Raw genomic sequence first — 20,613 nt, forward strand, 5'->3', positions numbered from 1 at the left:
AAAGTCATTTGTGACGGTTGCCTGCTTTTCCAATATGTGCATATACCATAATTTATCTCATGAGTCTTCTTATTAAGCATGTAACTTCCTTTCAATCTTTCACTGTTATAAATAATGCAGCAATGAATATCTCCAGCTCCTGTTTGAAAATAAGTTAGCTTATCTGTTTTCCCTTATGCCTGTGGAGGACACCTTTGCTTTCCCTTTGTATTTTTATCATGCAACTTTCTTCTCTCTTAACATGCTTGAATTATATTTTTGAAATTTCTCACGGCAGAGACGGCAGACTCCTTTGCATGTAGCTGCTGATGTTGGAAATATGGAGCTTGTGGAAACCCTGCTGAAGGCTGGCTGTAACTTGAAGATTGTTGACAAGGTCAGTCCATGGACTTCACTCTGTTTAACTGAGCTGGTTGTTGAGTCCTCCCTGTTGGCTGTAGGCCTTGAGAGGCACTATTAGAATCAGTTCAGTTCAGTCACTCAGTCGTGTCTGACTCTTTGCGACCCCATGGACTGTACCATGCCAGGCCTCCCTGCCCATCACCAACTACTGGAGTTTACTCAAACTCATGTCCATTGAGTCGGTGATGCCATACAACCATCTCATCCTCTGTCGTCCCCTTCTCCTCCTGACCTCAATCTTTTCCAGCATCGGGGTCTTTTCCAGTGAGTCATTTCTTCACATTAGGTGGCCAAAGCACTGAAGTTTCAGCTTCAACATCAGTGCTGTGCTTTCAATGAATAGTCAGGACTGATCTCCTTTAGGATGGACTGGTTGGATCTCCTTGCAGTCCAAGGGACTCTCAAGAGTCTTCTCCAACACCACAGTTCAAAAGCATCAGTTCTTCAGTGCTCAGCTTTCTTTATAGTCCAACTCTCACATCCATACATGACTACTGGAAAAACCATAGTTTTGACTATATGGACCTTTGCTGGCAAAATAATGTCTCTGCTTTTTAATATGCTGTCTAGGTTGGTCACAGCTTTTCTTCCAAGGAGTAAGCGTCTTTTAATTTCATGGCTGCAGTCACTATCTGCAGTGATTTTGGAGCTGAAAAAAATAAAGTCAGCCACTGTTTCCACTGTTTTCCCATTTATCTGCCATGAAGTGATGGGACCAGATGCCATGATCTTAGTTTTCTGAATGTTGAGTTTTAAGTCAATTTTTTCACTCTCCTCTTTCACTTTCATCTAGAGGCTCTTTAGTTCCTCTTCACTTTCTGCCATAAAGGTGGTGTCATCTGCATATGTGAGGTTATTGATATTTCTCCCAGCAATCTTGATTCCAGCTTGTGTTTCTTCCAGCCTGGTGTTTCTCATGCTGTACTCTGTATATAAGTTAAATAAGCAGGGTGACAATATACAGCCTTGACATACTCCTTTCCCTATTTGGAACCAGTCTGTTGTTCCATGTCCAGTTCTAACTGTTGCTTCCTGACCTGCATACAGGTTTCTCAGGAGGCAGGTCAGGTGGTCTGGTATTCCCATCTCTTTCAGAATTTTCCACAGTTTATTGTGATCCACACAGTCAAAGGCTTTGGCATAGTCAATAAAGCAGAAATAGATGTTTTTCTAGAACTCTCTTCCTTTTTCGATGATCCAGAGAATGTTGGCAATTTAATCTGCCTTTTCTAAAACCAGCTTGAACATCCAGAAGTTCACGGTTCACTTATTGTTGAAGCATGCCTTGGAGAATTCTGAGCATTACTTTACTAGGTCATGTATGGATGTGAGAGCTGGAAGGTGAAGAAAGCTGAGAGCCACAGAATTGATGCTTTTGAACTGTGGTGTTGGAGAAGACTCTTGAGAGTCCCTTGGACTGCAAGGAGATCCAACCAGTCCATCCTAAAGGAGATCAGCCCTGGGTGTTCACTGGAAGGACTGGTGCTGAAGCTGAAACTCCAATACTTTGGCCACCTCATGCGAAGAGCTGACTCATTGGAAAAGACCCTAATGCTGGGAAGGATTGGGGGCAGGAGGAGAAGGGGACGACAGAGGATGAGATGATTGGACGGCATCACTGACTCGATGGACATGGGTTTGGGTAAACTCTGGGAGTTGGTGATGGACAGGGAGCCCTGGCGTGCTGCAATTCATGGGGTCGCAAAGAGCCGGACACAACTGAGCAACTGAACTGAACTGAACTGAGATGAGTGCAATTGTATGGTAGTTTCAGCATTCTTTGGCATTGCCTTTCTTTGGGGTTGGAATGAAAACTGACGTTTTCCAGTCCTGTGGCCACTGCTGAGTTTTCCAAATTTGTTGGTATATTGAGTGCAGCACTTTCACAGTATCATCTTTTAGGATTTGAAATAGCTCAACTGGAATTCCATCAGTTCCACTAGTTTTGTTTGGAGTGATGCTTCCTAAGGCCCACTTGACTTTGCATTCCAGGATGTCTGGCTCTAGGTGAGTGATCACACCATCTTGATTATCTGGGTCGTGAAGATCTTTTTTGTATTGTTCTTGTGTGTATTCTATCCTTTGTGAAATGTACCTAAATTGGAGAAACCTTGTATCTTGATATTAACATCCCAATTTTAATTGAGATAAGTTGTTAATAATTTTTATTCTCAACAATAAAATACATATTTTAAAATTCAAATTATTTATTTTTTTGAAAAGATGATAAATTCACATGGTCCAAGATCTACAAATTAATAAATATTTTACAGTAAACATTTCCCATCTACCCCTACCCTCTATTGTCTGGCTCTCATGCTATCCTTGCCATACATACTCATTATTATAAATTTCTCCTCTTCTTTCCAGAGTTTCTTTATGTATAAACAGCAAACATAAATATATTATACCCTTAGTCCATTCCTCCATCCTTTTTATACAATAGTATATACCTATATTGTCCTATATAACTATATTATCTCTCTCTCTCTCTCTATATATATATATATATATACAATATATAATAGAAATACCTATATTGTGTGTGTGTGTATATATATATATATGTATATATATATACACCTATATTGTATAGTATATACCTATATTTTCCTATATTGAGTGCTGCACTCAATATGCCAGCAAATTTGGAAAACTCAGCAGTGGCCACAGGACTGGAAAAAGTCAGTTTTCATTTCAATCCCAAAGAAGAACAATGCCAAAGAATGTTCAAACTACCACACAATTGCACTCATCTCACATGCTAGGAAAGTAATGCTCAAAATTCTCCAAGCTAGGCTTTAACAGCATGTGAACTGAGAACTTCCAGATGTTCAAGCTGGATTTAGAAAAAGCAGAGGAACCAGAGATCAAATTCCCAACATCCGTTGGATCATAGAAAATGCAAGAGAATTCCAGTAGAGCATCTACTTCTGCTTTATTGATTATGCCAACGTCTTTGACTGTGTGGATCACAACAAACTGTGGAAAATTCTTTAAGAGATGGGAATACCAGACCACCTGACCTGCCAGCTGAGAAATCTGTATGCAGGTCAGGAAGCAACAGTTAGAACCAGACATAGAACAATGGAATGGTTCAAAATTGGGAAAGGAATACGTCAAGGCTGTATATTGTCACCTTATTTATTTAACTTATATGCAGAGTACATCATGTGAAATGTTGGGCTGGATGAAGCACAAACTGGAATCAAGATTGCCGGGAGAATATCAATAACCTCAGATATGCAGATGACACCACCATTATGGCCGTCAGCAAAGAGGAACTAGAGAGCCTCTTGATGAAAGTGAAAGAGGAGAGTGAAAAAGTTGGCTTAAAACTCAACGTTCAAAAAACGAAGATCATAGCATCTGGTCCCATCACTTCATGGCAAATAAATGGGGAAACAGTGGAAACAGTGACAGAGTTTATTTTCTTGGGCTCCATAATCATTGCAGATGGTGACTGCAGCCATGAAATTAAAAGATGCTTGCTCCTTGGAGGAAAAGCTATGAGCAACCTAGACAGCATATTAAAAAGCAGAGACATTACTTTGCCTACAAAGTTCTGTCTAGTCAAAGCTATGGTTTTTCCAGTAGTCATGTATGGATGTGAGAGTTGGACTATAAAAAAGGCTGAGCACCAAAGAATTGATGCTTTTGAACTGTGGTGTTGGAGAAGACTCTTGAGAGTCCCTTGGACTGTGAGCAGATCCAACCAGTCAATCCTAAAGGAAATCAATCCTGAATATTAATTGGAAAGACTGATGCTGAAGCTGAAGCTCTAATACTTTGGCCACCTGATGCAAGGAGCCGACTCGTTGGAAAAGACCCTGGTTTTGGGAAAGATTGAAGGCAGGAGGAGAAGGGGGTGGCAGAGGATGAGATGTTTGGATGGCATCACTGACACAATGGGCATGAGTTTGTGCAAGCTCCGGAAGATAGTTAAGGACAGGGAAGCCTGGCATGCTGCAGTCCATGGGTTGCAAGGAGTCGGACATGACTGAGCGACTGAACGACACCACTTTGTCCTACATTTAGTGTTTTTCCCTTACCAGTATAAAGCAGAGGTTATTCCATATAAGCACATGGAGTGAGTTTCTTCTTTTGTTACAGTTACATAATGGACTGTAGTGAGACCATAACATAATTTGTTTAGTTTCCAACTAATGGGCATTTAAATTATCCTTGTATGCTTATGGCAAGTCACTTCAGTTGCGTCCAACTCTATGCAACCCTATGGACTATATCCCACCAGGCTCCTCTGTCCATAGAATCCTCGAGGCAAGAATAATGGAATGGGTTGCCATGCCCTCCTCAGGGCATCTTCCTGACCCACCCAGGGACTGAACCCATATCTCCTATGTCTCCTGCATTGGCAGGTGGGTTCTTTACCACTGGCATTACCTGTGAAGCCCAAATTGTTCTTAACCCTTTGTTATTATAAACAGAACTACAATGAATAAATTTATATGTGTCTAAACTTGCTTTTTAAATTTATTTAAATATTTTAATTGTAAAATATATCCAATATAAAATGTACATCTTAACCATTTTAATTTTCTTATTTTATTTTTTAAAAATTTTATTTAGCTGTTTATTGGCCTCACTGTGCAGCATATCGGACCTTAGTTCTCTATACAGGATTGAACCCATGCTCCTTGCATTGGTAGCGTGGAATCTTAACCACCAGACCACCAGGGAAGTCCCAATTAACCATTTTTAAATGTCCAGTTCTGTAGTGTTAAGAACATTCACTGTGTTATATAGCCAATCTCCAGAACGTTTTCATCTTACAAAACTGAAACTCTATAAACGATAACATTCATTTTTTCCTCTCCTAGCCCCATTCTACCTCCTGTCTCTGAATTTGACTGCTCTGGGTACCTCATCTAGGTATATTTTCCGTTTTGTGACTGTGTACTCAAGGCTCAACCAAGTTGCAACATGTATCAGAATTTCTTTCCTTTTTAAGGTTGAATGATATTCCTTTGTAAGTATATGCCACATTTTGCTCATCCGTTGAGTGGACATTTGGGTTGCTTGCACTATTAAGCCATATTGTATATATTTTTTTTAAAGATGGAGAGCTTTATTTCTTGCATGTGATGCAGTTCTGCAGGCTCAGCCACGGAGGGGTTTGGGTGACCATCTCTTAGGGCCCAGCTTTCCTGAAAAGATAAAAAAGAAGAAATTGTGTGGCAGCTCTGCTAGGTACTCACGCTCACTCACAATCACATCTTAGTTCAATTCTTGCATCTCTTCTGCGAGGTGGATGAAATTAGCCCAGTTTTTAAAGGAAGACTTGAGAGGTTTTTGATGACATCAGGGCCATTGTGAGAGACACGGCTGAGCATCAAAGCCAAAGCTACTGGCTGCTTGGCTCCCCAGCGCTTCTAGAAGTTGCATTTTTCCTTCCAGGTCTTTACCCTCACTGGTCATGAGCTCAGGGTATCCCTGATTCCCATGGCAAGCCTGCATCCTCCCTAGTCCATTTCAGGACCACACATTTCATGTTTGTGGATTCTGAAGTGGTGAAATGTTGTTTTACTTGTCTCTGTCAGTTTTCTTTTTCCGAACATAAAAGTAATACAGTTTGGAAAACATAGAAAAGCATAGGGGAGGAAAACAAAACCAGCCATATTTCCATGACTTAGGTGAAATTCCACCAGTGGTGGCTCATTAACTTCCATTAACATTTAGTGTTAGTATTGGTTTGGCCAAAAAGTTAAATTAGGTTTTTCTGTCACGATATCTTACAGAAAAACCCAAAGGAACTTTCTTCCAGCCCAATATTAACATTTAGCGTTAGTAGCTTCTTAAGCTTTCTTTTTGTACTTTAGTCTATTTTTTCGTTAACAGCACCTGCAGGGCAGTCTGGTGAGTAGAGAATCCATAGCATTGGGTGGGGAACTTACCTTGGGCCCCTAATGTAAGTGGATTGAATATTCCAGTGAACGTGTCTCTGCTACAGCTCGATCCTCTTTTCAAAACAAAAGCCACGGTTTCCTGGCCTCATGATCTGTTTTCCAAATTTCCTTTCTCCTCCTCTCTTTTCTCATCGGGTCTGGTGCCTACTTGGCATCCAGGACGTATGTAATTAATGAATAAAAATTCTCTTTTCTCCCTGTTCCCATGATTTTTACCAAAGGTAAGTGACTGTTTCTAAGACTGAATGAAAGTCTGGTTTGGCTTCCCTAGTAGCTCAGATGGTAAAGAATCTACCTGCAATGCAGGAGACCTGGGTTCGATCCCTGGGTCGGGAAGATCCCCTGGAGAAGGAAATGGCAACCCACTCCAGTATTCTTGTCTGGTCTATCCTGTGGACAGAGGAGCCTGGTAGGCTACAGTCCATGGGGTCACAACGAGTCGGACACGACTGAGTGGCTGACACACAAACACACTGGATGGGAAAGAAGGAGCCAAGTTCTGGGATAAAGTTGACTTTCCCTGTCCTCTCAGGCTTCGGTGTCACAAAGCTCCCAGAGGGCCACGCACCTTCAACAGCACAAGTATCTGCATTTCTGCTCCAGCCATGCTCCCTGCAAAGGTTTTTCTATGAGCTTGAAACCTCTGGCTCTCAGAATGCTGCCTTCCCAAAATAGGCTAATTATGGTGATTCAGACGGCTTTACAAGCCAGAATTTAGATAGCATACAATTAGACGCTTGCTAAATGCCTGCAGAATGAAGTTCTTCTTAATTTCATTACTGTCTCTTTTGATTAGAAGCTGATTACTTTCAGCTCTAATTTTCAGGTTCACCTGGGTCTCAGTGTCTGGACTAGCAGACAAATCATTTGAATTGGTGGGAGTTGCATTTCACAAATACTCAGCCGTGTGAGAGACTTACCAGGATAAGTTTCTGGATCTCTAAGCATAAAAACATGGGTTTCTGAGGTTGGAACTTCTTCCGAGGTTATTTATTTTCTTTCTTTCTTTCTTCCTTTCTTTAAGAAAAAATGCTCTTCTGGATCTTTGTTGTGGCATGTGGGATCTAGTTCCCTGACTAGGGATCAAACCTAGGCCTTCTGCATTGGGGACGGGGAGTCTTAGCCTCAGGACATCCAGGGAAGTCCCTTCTGAGGTTCTTTATGACCATTCATTTTAATTGTCTTCAGGATCCCTGAGCAGATTTTCCATGGGTCCTTTGGAAAGCAAGTGAGAACCAGCATCTTTTGCTTGGGGAAACAGTATAGATGTGTGGCTTCTGCACTGCACAAAATCTAGGGGAACTTTGAACTATACCCCCCTTGACAAAGGTGTGCCATTTATAATTTGTATGAGGTGCCATATGGGCTCCAAGGACATTTATGCCCCCAAATTATGCCTAGAGCAGCCTTTATTAGTCATTCCAAGGGCTTCCCAGGTGGCGCTGCAGTAAAGAATCCACATGCCAATGCAGGAGATGCGGGTTTGATACCTAGGTCAAGAAGATCCCCTGGAGGGCATGGCAACCCACTCCAGTATTCTTGCCTGGAAAATTCCATGGACAAAGGAGACTGGCAGGCTACAGTCCATAGGGTCTCAAAGAATCCAACATGACTGAGCAACTGAGCATGCATGAATGATTTGGTTAAGATTCCATCCCCTCATCTTTGTTTAGAGGTGGTATGATATAATAGAAAAATCTCTGGACAGGAGTCCAGGAAGTTGAATTCTATATTGTATTAGTGTTACCATTACTGATATTTATTCTGAATAAAATTCTTCCCTTTTCTGTTTTATTACTTCACCCTCCTCAATAGGTGGCCTTCACTTGCTGATCTAACGTGGCTCTTTGGGCTCCTGCCATCATGTCAGCATTCCACTTGGGTAGGAGGAGGGAAGGAAGGGGAATGACTTCCCTCTTCTCTTTAGGGATACTTCCCAGAAGTTGCGTGTGCTGCTTCATTCACATGCCATTGGCCAGTACTTAGTTCACATACTCAAGGGTAAGGGAGGCTAGGGAAATACTTGGGTGGCTAAGGGCCCAGCTAAAATCAGGAGATCTCTTTTAGAAGAAAGGAGGAAAGGCAATTTGGTGGGGGAAGTGGGCATGGGATATTAGCTAAAGTCTGTGCTACAGATGGAGTTAGCTTTTGGAGGAGAAATGTGTGTGATCGCATTATTTATTTGCTGAGGACTTCCCAGTGCAGTGAGCCAGAGTGACCCCTGCCAGTCTTAGAGCAATGCTTGGGTTCTCATTGATAGAGTGTGTGTAAAACATCACCTGTTGATGGTGGGTCCCTAAGCCCCAATTGTTCCTCTTGCCCCACTGACACAGCTCCTGACACTATCAACATCTAGCATCTCTTAGACCATTACCATGTGTCACAAGCAGTTCTAAGAGCACAATATGTGTTACCACACTTGCCCCTCACCACTACACAGAGGGGAAGTTATTGAGACCCAGGGAAGCTGAGGACTGGCCCACATTTTCCCCGCAAGGAAGCAATGGTGGTGGTGTAGTTGCTAAGTCATGTCCGACTCTTGCGACCCCATGGACTGTAGCCCGCCAGGCTATTTGTCCACAGGATTTTCCAGGCAAGAATATTGGAGTGGATTGTTGCAGTTCAGTTCAGTTCAGTTGCTCAGTCATGTCCGACTCTTTGTGACCCCATGGAGTGCAGCACGACAGGCCTCCCTGTCCATCACCAACTTCCGGAGCCTACTTAAATTCATGTCCATTGAGTTGGTGATGCATCCAACCATCTCATCCTCTGTCATCCCCTTTTCCTCCCGCCCTCAATCTTTCCCAGCATCAGGGTCTTTTCAAATGAGTCAGCTCTTCGCATTATGTGGCCAAAATATTGGAGTTTAAGCTTCAACATCAGTCCTTCCAATGAATATTCAGGACTGATTTCCTTTAGGATGGACTGGTTGGATCTCCTTGCAGTCCGAGGGACTCTCAAGAGTCTTCTCCAACACCACAGTTCAAAAGCATCAATTCTTTGGCACTCAGCTTTCTTTATAGTCCAACTCTCACATCCATGGAAAAACCATAACTTTGACTAGACGGACCTTTGTTGGCAAAGTAATATCTCTGCTTTTTAATATGCTGTCTAGGTTGGTCATAGCTTTTTTCCAAGGAGCAAGCGTCTTTTAATTTCCACAGTAGGGTCAGGATTTGAATCCAGGGCCCCTTGTTCCAAAGCTAGAGCTCCTCACCAGTATTCCTCATTGCCTGACACTTTGAAGGCCTTTAGTAAGGGAAGACTGCCCTGGCTGTGGCCACAAGGAGCAGCCGCAGCCTCTTCATGGACATGCTCATCAAAGCTGAGAGGTACTATGCCTAGAGAGAGGTAAGGAAGGCTGAGTTCAGCTCAGTGGAGGCCTCTTCTACAATCCCCTCTTCTGATGGGGCAGGGTGGGGTGTGTGTGATTCTTTTTTTCTGCTCTAGTGGCCAGGGCCCCGGTGAGTGTGGTTTCACTGTCTCTCGTCCTGTGCTGTTCCATCCATGGTGTGAACACCTGTGTCTCTTCCTCGTCATCCTTTGTTAGTACCAGTGGTGGGAACAGAAGAGTGTAGAGCTCAATGGGTCCAGGCAGGCCAATCTACTTTGGGTCTAGGGAGCTGGGCATGAGCGCCCGGGAGCGTGACTGCTGGCCGTGCCTGCTGTCACAAAGCCTCTGGCTACATATGGTTCCTTCTGGAAGTTCCCAGACTCCCGTTCTACTAAGGGGTCAGATGTCATTCGGATGGGTTAGTCGCTCAGTCATGTCTAACTCTTTGTGAACCCATGGACTGTGGCCCTCCAGGCTCCTCTGTCCATGGGATTCTCCAGGCAAGAATATTGGTGTGAGTTGCCATTCCCTTCTCCAGGGGGTCTTCCTGACCCAGGGACGGAACTCACGTCTCCTCCATGCAAGTGGACTCTTTACCATCTGAGCCATCAGGGAATGAGCCATCAGCCCTGGTAGGGAAGTTCATATTTATTTTTTGTATCTTTGTCTTTTATTTGGCTGCATTGTTTAAATTTCAGAAAGCATTAAAGCAACAGCAATTCTAAATGTGGCTTTATGATATAAAGTTTAAGTACCACGTTATTTGGACACAATTTTTCTTCCTCTTTTTAACTACAAGCCCACAAAGTATAAATACCCAAAGATGACAAACCAGGTAGGTTTGTGTAAGTTACTTTTTAGAAAACAGTTAAAAAACTTTCAAACAAGTATTTACTCTAGCATTGATGGATATATTGAGGATATATGTATTCTAGTAAGAAACCAATAATGAAAATGATTATGACCATTAGTAAAGGTCAGTCCTATCCATGTCTCAAATGTTTGACATTTTTATGCACTTCACAGAAATAGGTGAAGCTTTTGCTAGGTGGGGATGCTGCTAAGTCGCTTCAGTCGTGTCCGACTCTGTGCGACCCCATAGATGGCAGCCCACCAGGCTCCACCATCCCTGGGATTCTCCAGGCAAGAATACTGGAGTGGGTTGCCATTTCCTTCTCCAGTGCATGAAAGGGAAAAGTGAAAGTGAAGTCGCTCAGTCGTATCCGACTCTTAGCGACCCCATGGACTGCAGCCTACCAGGCTCCTCCACCCATTGGATTTTCCAGGCAAGAGTATTGGAGTGGGATGCCATTGCCTTCTCCGAGGTGGGGATAGAAGAGCTGAAATAGCAGCCAGTGATTATTCAGATACCTTAGGAATCCCAAGTTCAAAGATGTTAAAATCTTTTGCTTTATATTTTTATTAGATAGTATTCCTATTTAGAGTTTTGCAATTTGCAACATACCACTGTGCTGGCTGCTCAGTACTCAAGTATTCTGCAGTGGTCATGCAAACCTTATTCATCTTGAGGATACAAAAACTGGTCTCCAGGACATTCCTCTGCCTTCTTTCATCAGTATTCCCTCTGAAAGCTGCCAATCATGCAGCTTCTCAACAGAATGCCCACCCCCCGCCCCACCAAGATTCAATTCCTTTGGGCATTACTAGACAACCACCTTCCACTGTCCTAGACTGAGTCCTTGGTCCAATAGGGCTGGAGCCAGAATTTAGGTCCTAGTCCCTCTTCCCCTGAAGAACCTCATGCCCGGATTGATGTCTAATTTGCCAATGCTGAGAAATGTCCCCTTAAGGCCTTTTAAGGCAAATGCAGGGATTTGCCTCTTTGCTCACAATACTGTTTAATTAGCTCAATAATCCTGGTACATGGGGATTATTTCAGAGTCCACTCTGTCCTCCCCAGACTTTTCTCATTTGCCTCTAAGACAAAACAAACTTGACAACACTTGACAATAAGAATTCTGTTTAATCGCTTTCCTTTTCCCTCTGATTTCTATTCCCTCTTCTTTTTCTTCTTCCTCTTTGTCTAGCCTCACTCTCACTTTCTTAGATCATCACTATGTTTTATTGAGGATGACTTTCCCAAGTTCCATCTTTTTGCTTGTTTTTTAAATGGTTGTTTTCACATTTTCGTTAAAAATAGGAATATTCACTGGTTCTATTTTTAATTCCTGTTAGCATTTTTAGATTCTTTTTCCTAAATGAGAATAAATCACTTTTCTACCAGATGAATAAGGCCTCTTTCCTTGCCAATCTTTAAGATGGGAGAGTTAGATGAACTTTGAAAATCATAAATAATGCACACCTATAGCTGGTGATGTAGACCCACAGAAAATGCTAAGAGTTGTTAACCCTGGTGACAACTGGGATCCTGAAGTCTGGAGTGGGAGGAAGACTTGTTTTTTTAATATATATCCTTAACATTTTTATAGCAAAGTAATGCTCAAAATTCTCCAAGCCAGGCTTCAGCAATACGTGAACCGTGAACTTCCAGATGTTCAAGCTGGTTTTAGAAAAGGCAGAGGAACCAGAGATCAAATTGCCAATATCCGCTGGATCATCGAAAAAGCAAGAGAGTTTCAGAAAAATATCTATTTCTGCTTTATTGACTATGCCAAAGCCTTTGACTGTGTGGATCACAATAAACTGTGGAAAATTCTGAAAGAGATGGGAATACCAGACCATCTGACCTGTCTCTTGAGAAAGCTGTATGCAGGTCAGGAAGCAACAGTTAGAACTGGACATGGAACAACAGACTGGTTCCAAATAGGAAAAGGAGTCCGTCAAGGCTGTATATTGTCACCCTGCTTATTTAACTTATATGCAGAGTACATCATGAGAAACGCTGGTCTGGAAGAAACACAAGCTGGAATCAAGATTGCCGGGAGAAGTATCAATAACCTCAGATATGCGGATGACACCACCCTTATGGCAGAAAGTGAAGAAGAACTAAAGAGCCTCTTGATGAAGGTGAAGGAGGAGAGTGAAAAAGTTGGCTTAAAGTTCAACGTTCAGAAAACTAAGATCATGGCATCTGGTCCCATCACTCCATGGGAAATAGATGGGGAAACAGTGGAAACAGTGTCAGACTTTACTTTTTTGGGCTCCAGAATCACTGCTGATGGTGACTGCAGCCATGAAATTAAAAGACGTTTACTCCTTGGAAGGAAGGTTATGGCCAACCTAGATAGCATGTTTAAAAGCAGAGACATTACTTTGCCAACAAAAGTCCGTCTAGTCAAAGCTATGGTTTTTCCAGTGGTCATGTATGGATGTGAGAGTTGGACGGTGAAGAAAGCTGAGCGCCGCAAAATTGATGCTTTTGAACTGTGGTGTTGGAGAAGACTCTTGAGAGTCCCTTGGACTGCAAGGAGATCCAATCAATCCATCCTAAAAGAGATCAATCCTGGGCGTTCATTGGAAGGTTTGATGTTGAAGCTGAAGCTCCAATACTTTGGCCACCTCATGCGAAGGGTTGACTCATTGGAAAAGACCCTAATGCTGGGAAGGATTGGGGGCGGGAGGAGAAGGGGACGACAGAGGATGAGATGGTTGGATGGCATCACCGACTCGATGAACATGGGTTTGGGTAGACTCCGGGAGTTGGTGATGGACAGAGAGGCCTGGCGTGCTGCAGTTCATGGGGTCGCAGAGAGTCGGACACGACTGAGCGACTGAACTGAACTGAACATTTTTTTAACCAAATTTATTTATTGTTATTTTATTATTTAAAACTCTCTTTGTTATTAGAGTTTATATCCTGGCCTAATATAAAATGGTTCCTAATGAGAAGATTAGAGAAGCCATTGAAATTTCCTCTCTCTCTCATATCCATTTACTCATCTACCTAACCACCTAATCATCCATCATTAAATTCAGTGGTTCAGATAGGAGCTTCCTAACATCTGGCTTATGCTATTTTTAATTTCCACCAGTTCTGGCTTATGTTATTCCTGCAAATAGTTCAGTACTTTGCGGATGAGCTATTAATGCTTCCGCTGCCTGTTGAAAAAGACCTGGGCTTTCCAAATCCCTGGCCCTTTCTGTGGAAGCCTAAAGGACGGCCCAGCCCAATCCTGGAATGCACACAGCAGGCATGCTTCCAGAGAAATGAAAGTGCTATAGTGCAGAGTTGAGAGCAGAGGTATTTTGTAGCCTTCCCTTTAATTAGTGGTGTTTGGGGTTTTCATCTTCTTCGATTTCCCATTTTCAGGAGATGGGATGAGAAAAGGAACAGGGCAGCCGCCACTCCTCCTGTTCGTTGGAGTCTGCCATCCCCACCCTTACCTCTTTTAGGGTTTCCTGGGAGCCGGGCACTGTGGGAGTAGAGAAAGGCTGGAGTGAAAAAGACTCTGCATTCTAAAACCTTAAACAGTTATGGGACAGTCACTCCTCCCATTCCTATCCCAGCTTCTGTTCACAAAGTCCAGATGCTAGAGAAACGTCTTGCAGTGCCCCTCGGCCAAGTTTCCCAGGAGTTTTTGTGGACCTTCCGGAGGAGGTTCCTGATGCTGGGAGGGTGCAGGGTGGTCCATGCTGGAGGCTTGGGCACAAGCCCCCCCACTTTCTTCTCATAGGTTTTGAAAACCAGGTTCCCATACCCTTTTAGTCCACTTCCTGCCCCAGCATTGACTTCCAGATTGCTGTGCAGGGTATCTTTCACTAAGATTCACTTTTATTAAAAAGAAAGACAAAAGTAGATGTCCCTATACGTAAAAGAGGGAAGGAGACCTCTTGGTGGGCTGTGAGTCCTGGGTGTCCCTTATTCCGTCCCTCCGGAGGGAGGCTTGTCTGGAGCCCTGAAGGCACGTGCATGACAGGTGCAGTCCTAGGGAACCATGACCTCTCTTTCATTTTCTGATTTCCTCCAGTTGTTTTGGTTGGATTCTGTAGGACTCTGGTGGAGTCGTCTTCTTTGTGTGTGTGTGTGTGTGTATGTGTTTGTGTGTATTCTTAAAAGGGACAAAAGGAACTTTGATAAACCAGAAAACAAGAATCAATCCAGGCAGGGTGCTGTTGGACTGAGCCTGGCTGCAGTGCTGTAATACATGTTGTATTACATACAATGTGATTATATTACCTACAGTGCAGCTGTATTACATACAACAGGGGGGAGCCCTGTCTTCTCCAACCCTGAGAATCAGGGTGCCCGTTCATCCTCACAGTCATCAGAGAGCAGGAGGGACAGAGGCATCGACTATGGGGTCTCATAAAGAACACATCCAATCTGGGCCCCACGGAAATGTGGACAGGAGAAAATTAAACATCCCAAAGAAGAAAAAGTGATATTGGTTGGAAGTAAGACGTTTAAAGATGCATTTGTTGTGACATTCCCATAGCCAAGGCACCCCCATCTGAAGTGGTAAGCAGGCTGGGGCAGAGGCATGGGACACAGCGTGGCAAAATCCCTCACGCTTCCTGAGTCAGACAGACTCCAGCTTGTTTCAGACATTTGTCTCTATCTTGGATGACAAAAAAAATTAATCCAGTTATAGTTAATGTTGAAAGCATAGTCTTGGTTACCACCTTACGGATTCCATCTGAAAAAAATATATTCATATATACTCTGAAATGAGGCAATCAGCAGAAAACGTCTGAAATCATCTGATAGGGTTCATTTCAATCTAGGAGCAGAGCGAGAACATGAAGGGACACAGCAACCAGCTCTACGCTGACGTTCAGGCAGGATCACAGCCCGGAGACCAGGCACATTCGCAGTCTGCTCTGGCGCCTGGCTTACTGTCAGTTGAAGGCCGAGGGGCAGAGGCCGGCCGGTTCGCGGAACTTTACGGACACCCAGATTCGAGCCATCGAGGAGCAGTGGTCAGGTCAGCATGGACCAGGCGAAGTGGGCAAGAGGCATTCAGTTCACTTACATCACACACAAGTACATTATGGCACTTTTATTGCCAATTCTAAGGATACATTTTCATGTGGAAAAAGAAAGGAAGATAATGCATTGAAAATGTTGAATACTGACTACGGTTTCCAAAAAGATTTCTTTCATATTGTTAAGATTTCTCCTTGTTGCTAATTAGGCATATAGTGTTCTGCAAAGCCTTCAGAAAAATGGAGTTGCCTTCTGGAAATTTCTCTTGACCTAAAAAATTGATTTGGAAATACATTATGCCTTCAGAGTACTTGCTGTCAGGATAAGGGTTTTGATGTATTGCATTCACACATTACAGGGTGCCTAGAATGTGTTTAGTGGTGTGAGAAGATCGATACGTCAGCTCTGTAAGTTGTGGTGTATGTTTGATGGAGTTGATAATCAGGTTGGCATGATAGTATCAATAGTAACAGTCACAATTCAGTTACGTTGTAACTGGCATGAAGGAATTGGTGGTGGTGGTGGCTTAGTCGTTCACTCATGTCTGACTCTTGTGACCCCATGGACTGTAGCCAGCAAGGCTCCTCTGTCCATGGGACTCCCCAGGCAAGAGTACTGGAGTGGGTTGCCATTACCTCCTCCAGGAGATCTTCCCGACCCAGGAATTGAACCCGGGTCCCCTGCATTGCAGGTGGATTCTTTACTGAGCTGCTAGGGAAGCCCAGGAATTGGTGGTATTTAAGAAAAATTAGTCTGGTGGCAGCAGGACAAGGAGGGGCACTGGATTCACCTAGGAGTACATTCCGTATGAGTAGAGTTTGCTCCCCCTGAAATGCCTGTCGTCTAACAGTCAATGCGGCAGACTTCCTCCCCAGAGCTTGGCCTCCCATTCCTCAGCATCTAGCAGGGGTTTGTAACTGTGACCTATAGGCAGATGTGCCATGGCTTCTCATCTCCACACCCAGCACTTCCCCCAACACTTCTTAGGGGTAGAATGTCTACTGAGATGTGCCCAGTGGAGTCCTGCCTGGCCAGGAGCTGCAGACTTCCACCCGAGGAGCTTTCTGGAAGCTGGACTGGCGGGTGGGTGCATGCTGGCTGCTCAGGGTGTGGCTAACAGGCAGCAGCAGCAGGCCCTGGGAGCTTACTGACCTGCAGACCCTCACTCCAGACTGGCTGAACCAGAAGCGCTGGCCTATCCCAGTGCCACTCGAACGTTGAGGAAAAAGCTCCACATTGCTTTAAGATTTTCCCTTCCTTCTCCTCCTCAGCTTTGATCCGTGTTAAGCACAGTAGGTGCATGACAAGAACTCCAAACTCTGGTGTCCCCTAGAAGAACCAGCGAAGGAAGGGCTTTCATGCACTGGGCTTCTGATCTCACAGCTGCCAGAGGGGGAATGAACCTGCAACCACAGCCATGTGGAAATCGAGTTGGAATTGAGTTCCCAGGAAGGAGGCGTCAGCATCTGCCCTTCGTGCTTGGCTCAGGAAAGGAGAGCTTCTGCGAATACGGCCACAGGGCTCTGCTTCTTTGGTTGCACGGGGCCCTGGTGACACAGGCCACACCGGTCAAGCACCTGTACAAGGAGCTGGCACGCACGGACTTTCCAGAACTAGCTGGTGACTTAGACTTTTCAACAAACAGGTGGAAACTCCTGCTCCCTTAAAATGGTCAAGGACAGTTGGCAGAAGTGCTCCCCTGAGCCGCAGCAGTCACAGCTAGGTGTCCGAATGTGCAGCTTCCCCTTTGGTGACTTCGTCATTCTGGTCCCATTGTCAGCCTGGTGGTTCAGTGTCATTTGAAAAGTGTAGGAGAACTTTTGTGGGGGGGGCGTGGTGGGTGTGGGATGGGAGGTGGGCAAGAGAGCTAATCATCTCATAAGGTTACAGGACAGTGCCCCATAGCTAAGAATGGTCTTGCTCAGAATGCCTCTTCCTCTTGGGAACTCTGCAGGTTGGTGGGCTTGAAAAAGTTCTCTCTGCGTTGAGAGAAGGGAGCCAATGGGCTATTATTTTGCCAGCTGGGATTACTGCTAAAAAGCACTCTACCAGGGACCGTACTGTCAGGGAAGACGGTTTGAAACCTCATCAGCGTATTAGGGGTGTCATTTACCATTCATGTAATAACCATTCAAGCAAAATATAGGGACATCTGCCATTAGTTTCGCTGGTGCAGTTTTACCTGAAGCTGAGACCATAAAAGCACATCAGATTACGCATCCAGTATTGTTTCCAGCAGTGGTAGGTACAAAGGAATAGTGCATGGCTCATGTCTGCCTTCCATGGTCTTATCCTCCTAGCTCTGGGTTGTTCCCTACGCTTTGAATTTTGTTTCTGTCAAAGAGTGTCTGCAAGAACTCTCAGAGGCAGCCCACTGCAGTGGGTGAGGGCACGCACTCCAGGTGAGACTATGTGAGCTTATAGCTCAACTCCGACAGATAAAGGGCTGTGTGATTTTAAGCAAGTTCTCTAGAGAACTCACTCCACCAGTGTTCTCAACTGTTCAGTAGAAAAGCGTCTGTGTCAAAGGGCTGTTGTGGGCTTGAGTGATAGTGCCTGACTTGTAGCGAGTGCTTAATAAAGGTCAGCTATTAATCATGTTATCTGATTTTTTCCAGAAAAGATTCGTCAAAGTGAAGCTGACTCAAGGCCCAAGAAATGTGTAGTTTCATAAATGCCTAAAGAAATTAAACTAAAATGATTTTCCATTCAGTGTTCAATCCTCTTAAATTCAGTTCTTTAAATGTCATCAAGTTCTTCCAGCAGCAGTATTGATTTTCCTTTCAACTATGAAGATGGCAGTGACAGGACTCTCCAACAGATGAAGAAATGGTATTATACTTTCCAACCACTGAAGTAAAAAAAATTTTGCTTTTGCTTAAGGCAAGTGGTATATGATTTTCCCATTTCTGTCATTTGATGCAACACGTGATAGCTTATCTAGTGATAGAATAATCTAAGATTTTATATATCATGTTTTAAAAATTATGATGGTGGGAACATTACAGTATATGAAAAAAAACAAGGGTTTTAGAATAGACAGACATGGTTTTGCAATTTATTAGCTGTGAGCCTTTGGACTAATATTCAAGTTCTCAGATCTTTAATATCCTTCTCCATAGGTTGTGGGAAAGGGCTATCTCTTCTGTAAAGTTGAGTGATGATGGAGAATACCTGTGAAATGCCTAACCTGGTATCTATAGTACTGAAATGAACTGTTATTTCTAGTCCACAAGAGAAACTTGCTTTGGAAATATAGTATCTGTTGCCTTTAAATAACACCTATATGTAATATAACATTTTACTTAAAAGCAGAGGTATATGCACCAATGTTTTTTAATCTCTTGGTGATGTAGTTACAGGTGATTTGGTACTTCCATTTTTTTTCATATTGACCATACATTATTTTTGTAATCTGAGAAAGTTCTGAAATATGAAATCAAGTGTCGATTTCTATCAGCTTATGTGTACCTATTCATTATAACTTAAGGTTCTCCATTATCAAATTCTGACTCTAAGTCTGTAAGGCCAGCAATTTGAATTTATAGTTCTATATTTCATCTCATGCTGACTGTAAATGGTACATTTAAATTTTAAAACAGGTTTTAAACAGGTAATATGTTCACATGATGCTAAAAAGTTTAAAGCATTGTTGCCACCTGAGACCGTGGTTTCCATGGACTGTGCTTCAAAATCTGGGTAACCTCTTTATGCAATAATAAACAAAGATGAATACATACTTTACTGTTTAAGTGTTTTAACTGTTGAATTTAAGTTGAATTGGGCTAATACTAATTACTTGGTGCTGCAGACAATATACAATTTCTAGAGTTTAAAGCTTTAAAAGATGCTTACAATATTCTTAATTACAATATTCATAATACTGATGTTAGTCTGTCTGTGTGGTTGTGGCTCTGATACTGAAGACCATCCCTAGATGTCATGTAAGTTCCTTAAAAAGCAGAGCCCAAGACCAAAGTAATGAGCAACTGCTTTTCTCAGAAGTGCAAATCCAGGGAAGCAGGAGTGAAGGAAAAAGGAAGTGAGATGGGGAAGGAGAGAGAGCTGAGACCAGCATCATTTATCTAATTGGCCAACATCTGGTATCAAGTACAACTGACTGTTTGACCTCAAGGATGGACAGTTTATACACAGTTTGGAAAATTAAGAACTGATGTTTACCCCAGTCGGGTGTTGAGTCCATGCTGCACGTGAGCGGAGACTTCAGGTGTCTAGACTCTTTGGGTGGGCAGGGAAGCCCTGGGAGGAATAGGACTGTGGTACAGGCGGCAGGAGATGAGGTGCTGTGGGTTTGTGCTAACTGAAAACCAAGAGCCGCTTGCCACAGCAGAAGCTGGTTGTAGTTGGCCAGAACCCACAATAAGTATAAGGAGGATCATATACTATTGCATAAGAAGAATCTAATACTCTTTTGGGTTTCCCTGGTGAATACTCTTTAAGACACAGCCAGATGATTTTATAGTTCAAAAAAGCCTTGGTGTGTCCTTAAGAAAATGGGATATTTACTGACCTCACATTTATTCTCTAGTCCTATTACAACACGAGGCAGTAAGAAAAACTGTATTTCCAGTGGTAAAGTTAGAGCACAGGGCTAGGTCATGTTTAGACTGAAAGAGGCTGAAACCACCCACTTCTGTGAAAGATACAGAAACCTCGGCTCTACACAAGTTCTTCGGAATCCACTCATTTTTATGTAAGCCTAAGTACTCTGGGAAAGAGGTGGGGTAGGTAGATCTCATTATTTCACATATGAAGATCCGGCCATTAAGTGTCTGGCTCAAGATAACCCAGTCAGCCAGCAATAAACCCATTAGAAGCCTGGTCTTTGTTCTCCTAAATCTGTTTGTCCAGATGGTTTCTTCCTTTCGGCCAGCCACAGACAAGTCTCTGCCAGGCCTGGAAGGTCTGCTGAATTGTCCAGGGCTATCCCATCACAGGACAATGTTTGTATGTTCAGAGAAAGGGTTCAAAGGTATAGAGTTTCAACAAGGTGAGAAAGAACATTAGAAATAGGATCATTCTACTAGGAAACTTCTTTTTGATGTTTCTGTGACTCTGCTTTTGTGCTAGTAAAATGTTTT

The 20,613-nt window shown here is 43.3% G+C and overlaps 1 protein-coding gene across 1 annotated transcript in view; it reads left to right on the forward strand.

Moving 5' to 3' along the window:
- The window catches only part of ANKDD1B (ankyrin repeat and death domain containing 1B), a 62,218-nt gene extending 43,999 nt beyond the window's left edge, over window positions 1-18,219 (forward strand). The window contains 6 exon segments of the mRNA XM_081510759.1: window positions 278-376; window positions 9,585-9,680; window positions 14,291-14,333; window positions 15,339-15,509; window positions 17,000-17,131; window positions 18,130-18,219. Of these exon segments, the coding sequence (XP_081366885.1) occupies window positions 278-376; window positions 9,585-9,680; window positions 14,291-14,333; window positions 15,339-15,509; window positions 17,000-17,131; window positions 18,130-18,185 (597 nt within the window). The 3' untranslated portion in view covers window positions 18,186-18,219.
- Window positions 18,220-20,613: the final 2,394 nt, after the last annotated feature.

The sequence above is a fragment of the Giraffa tippelskirchi genome, chromosome 7 (genome assembly GCF_054371585.1).
Source record: "Giraffa tippelskirchi isolate mGirTip1 chromosome 7, T2T-mGirTip1v1.2.pri, whole genome shotgun sequence".
Taxonomy (NCBI): domain Eukaryota; kingdom Metazoa; phylum Chordata; class Mammalia; order Artiodactyla; family Giraffidae; genus Giraffa; species Giraffa tippelskirchi.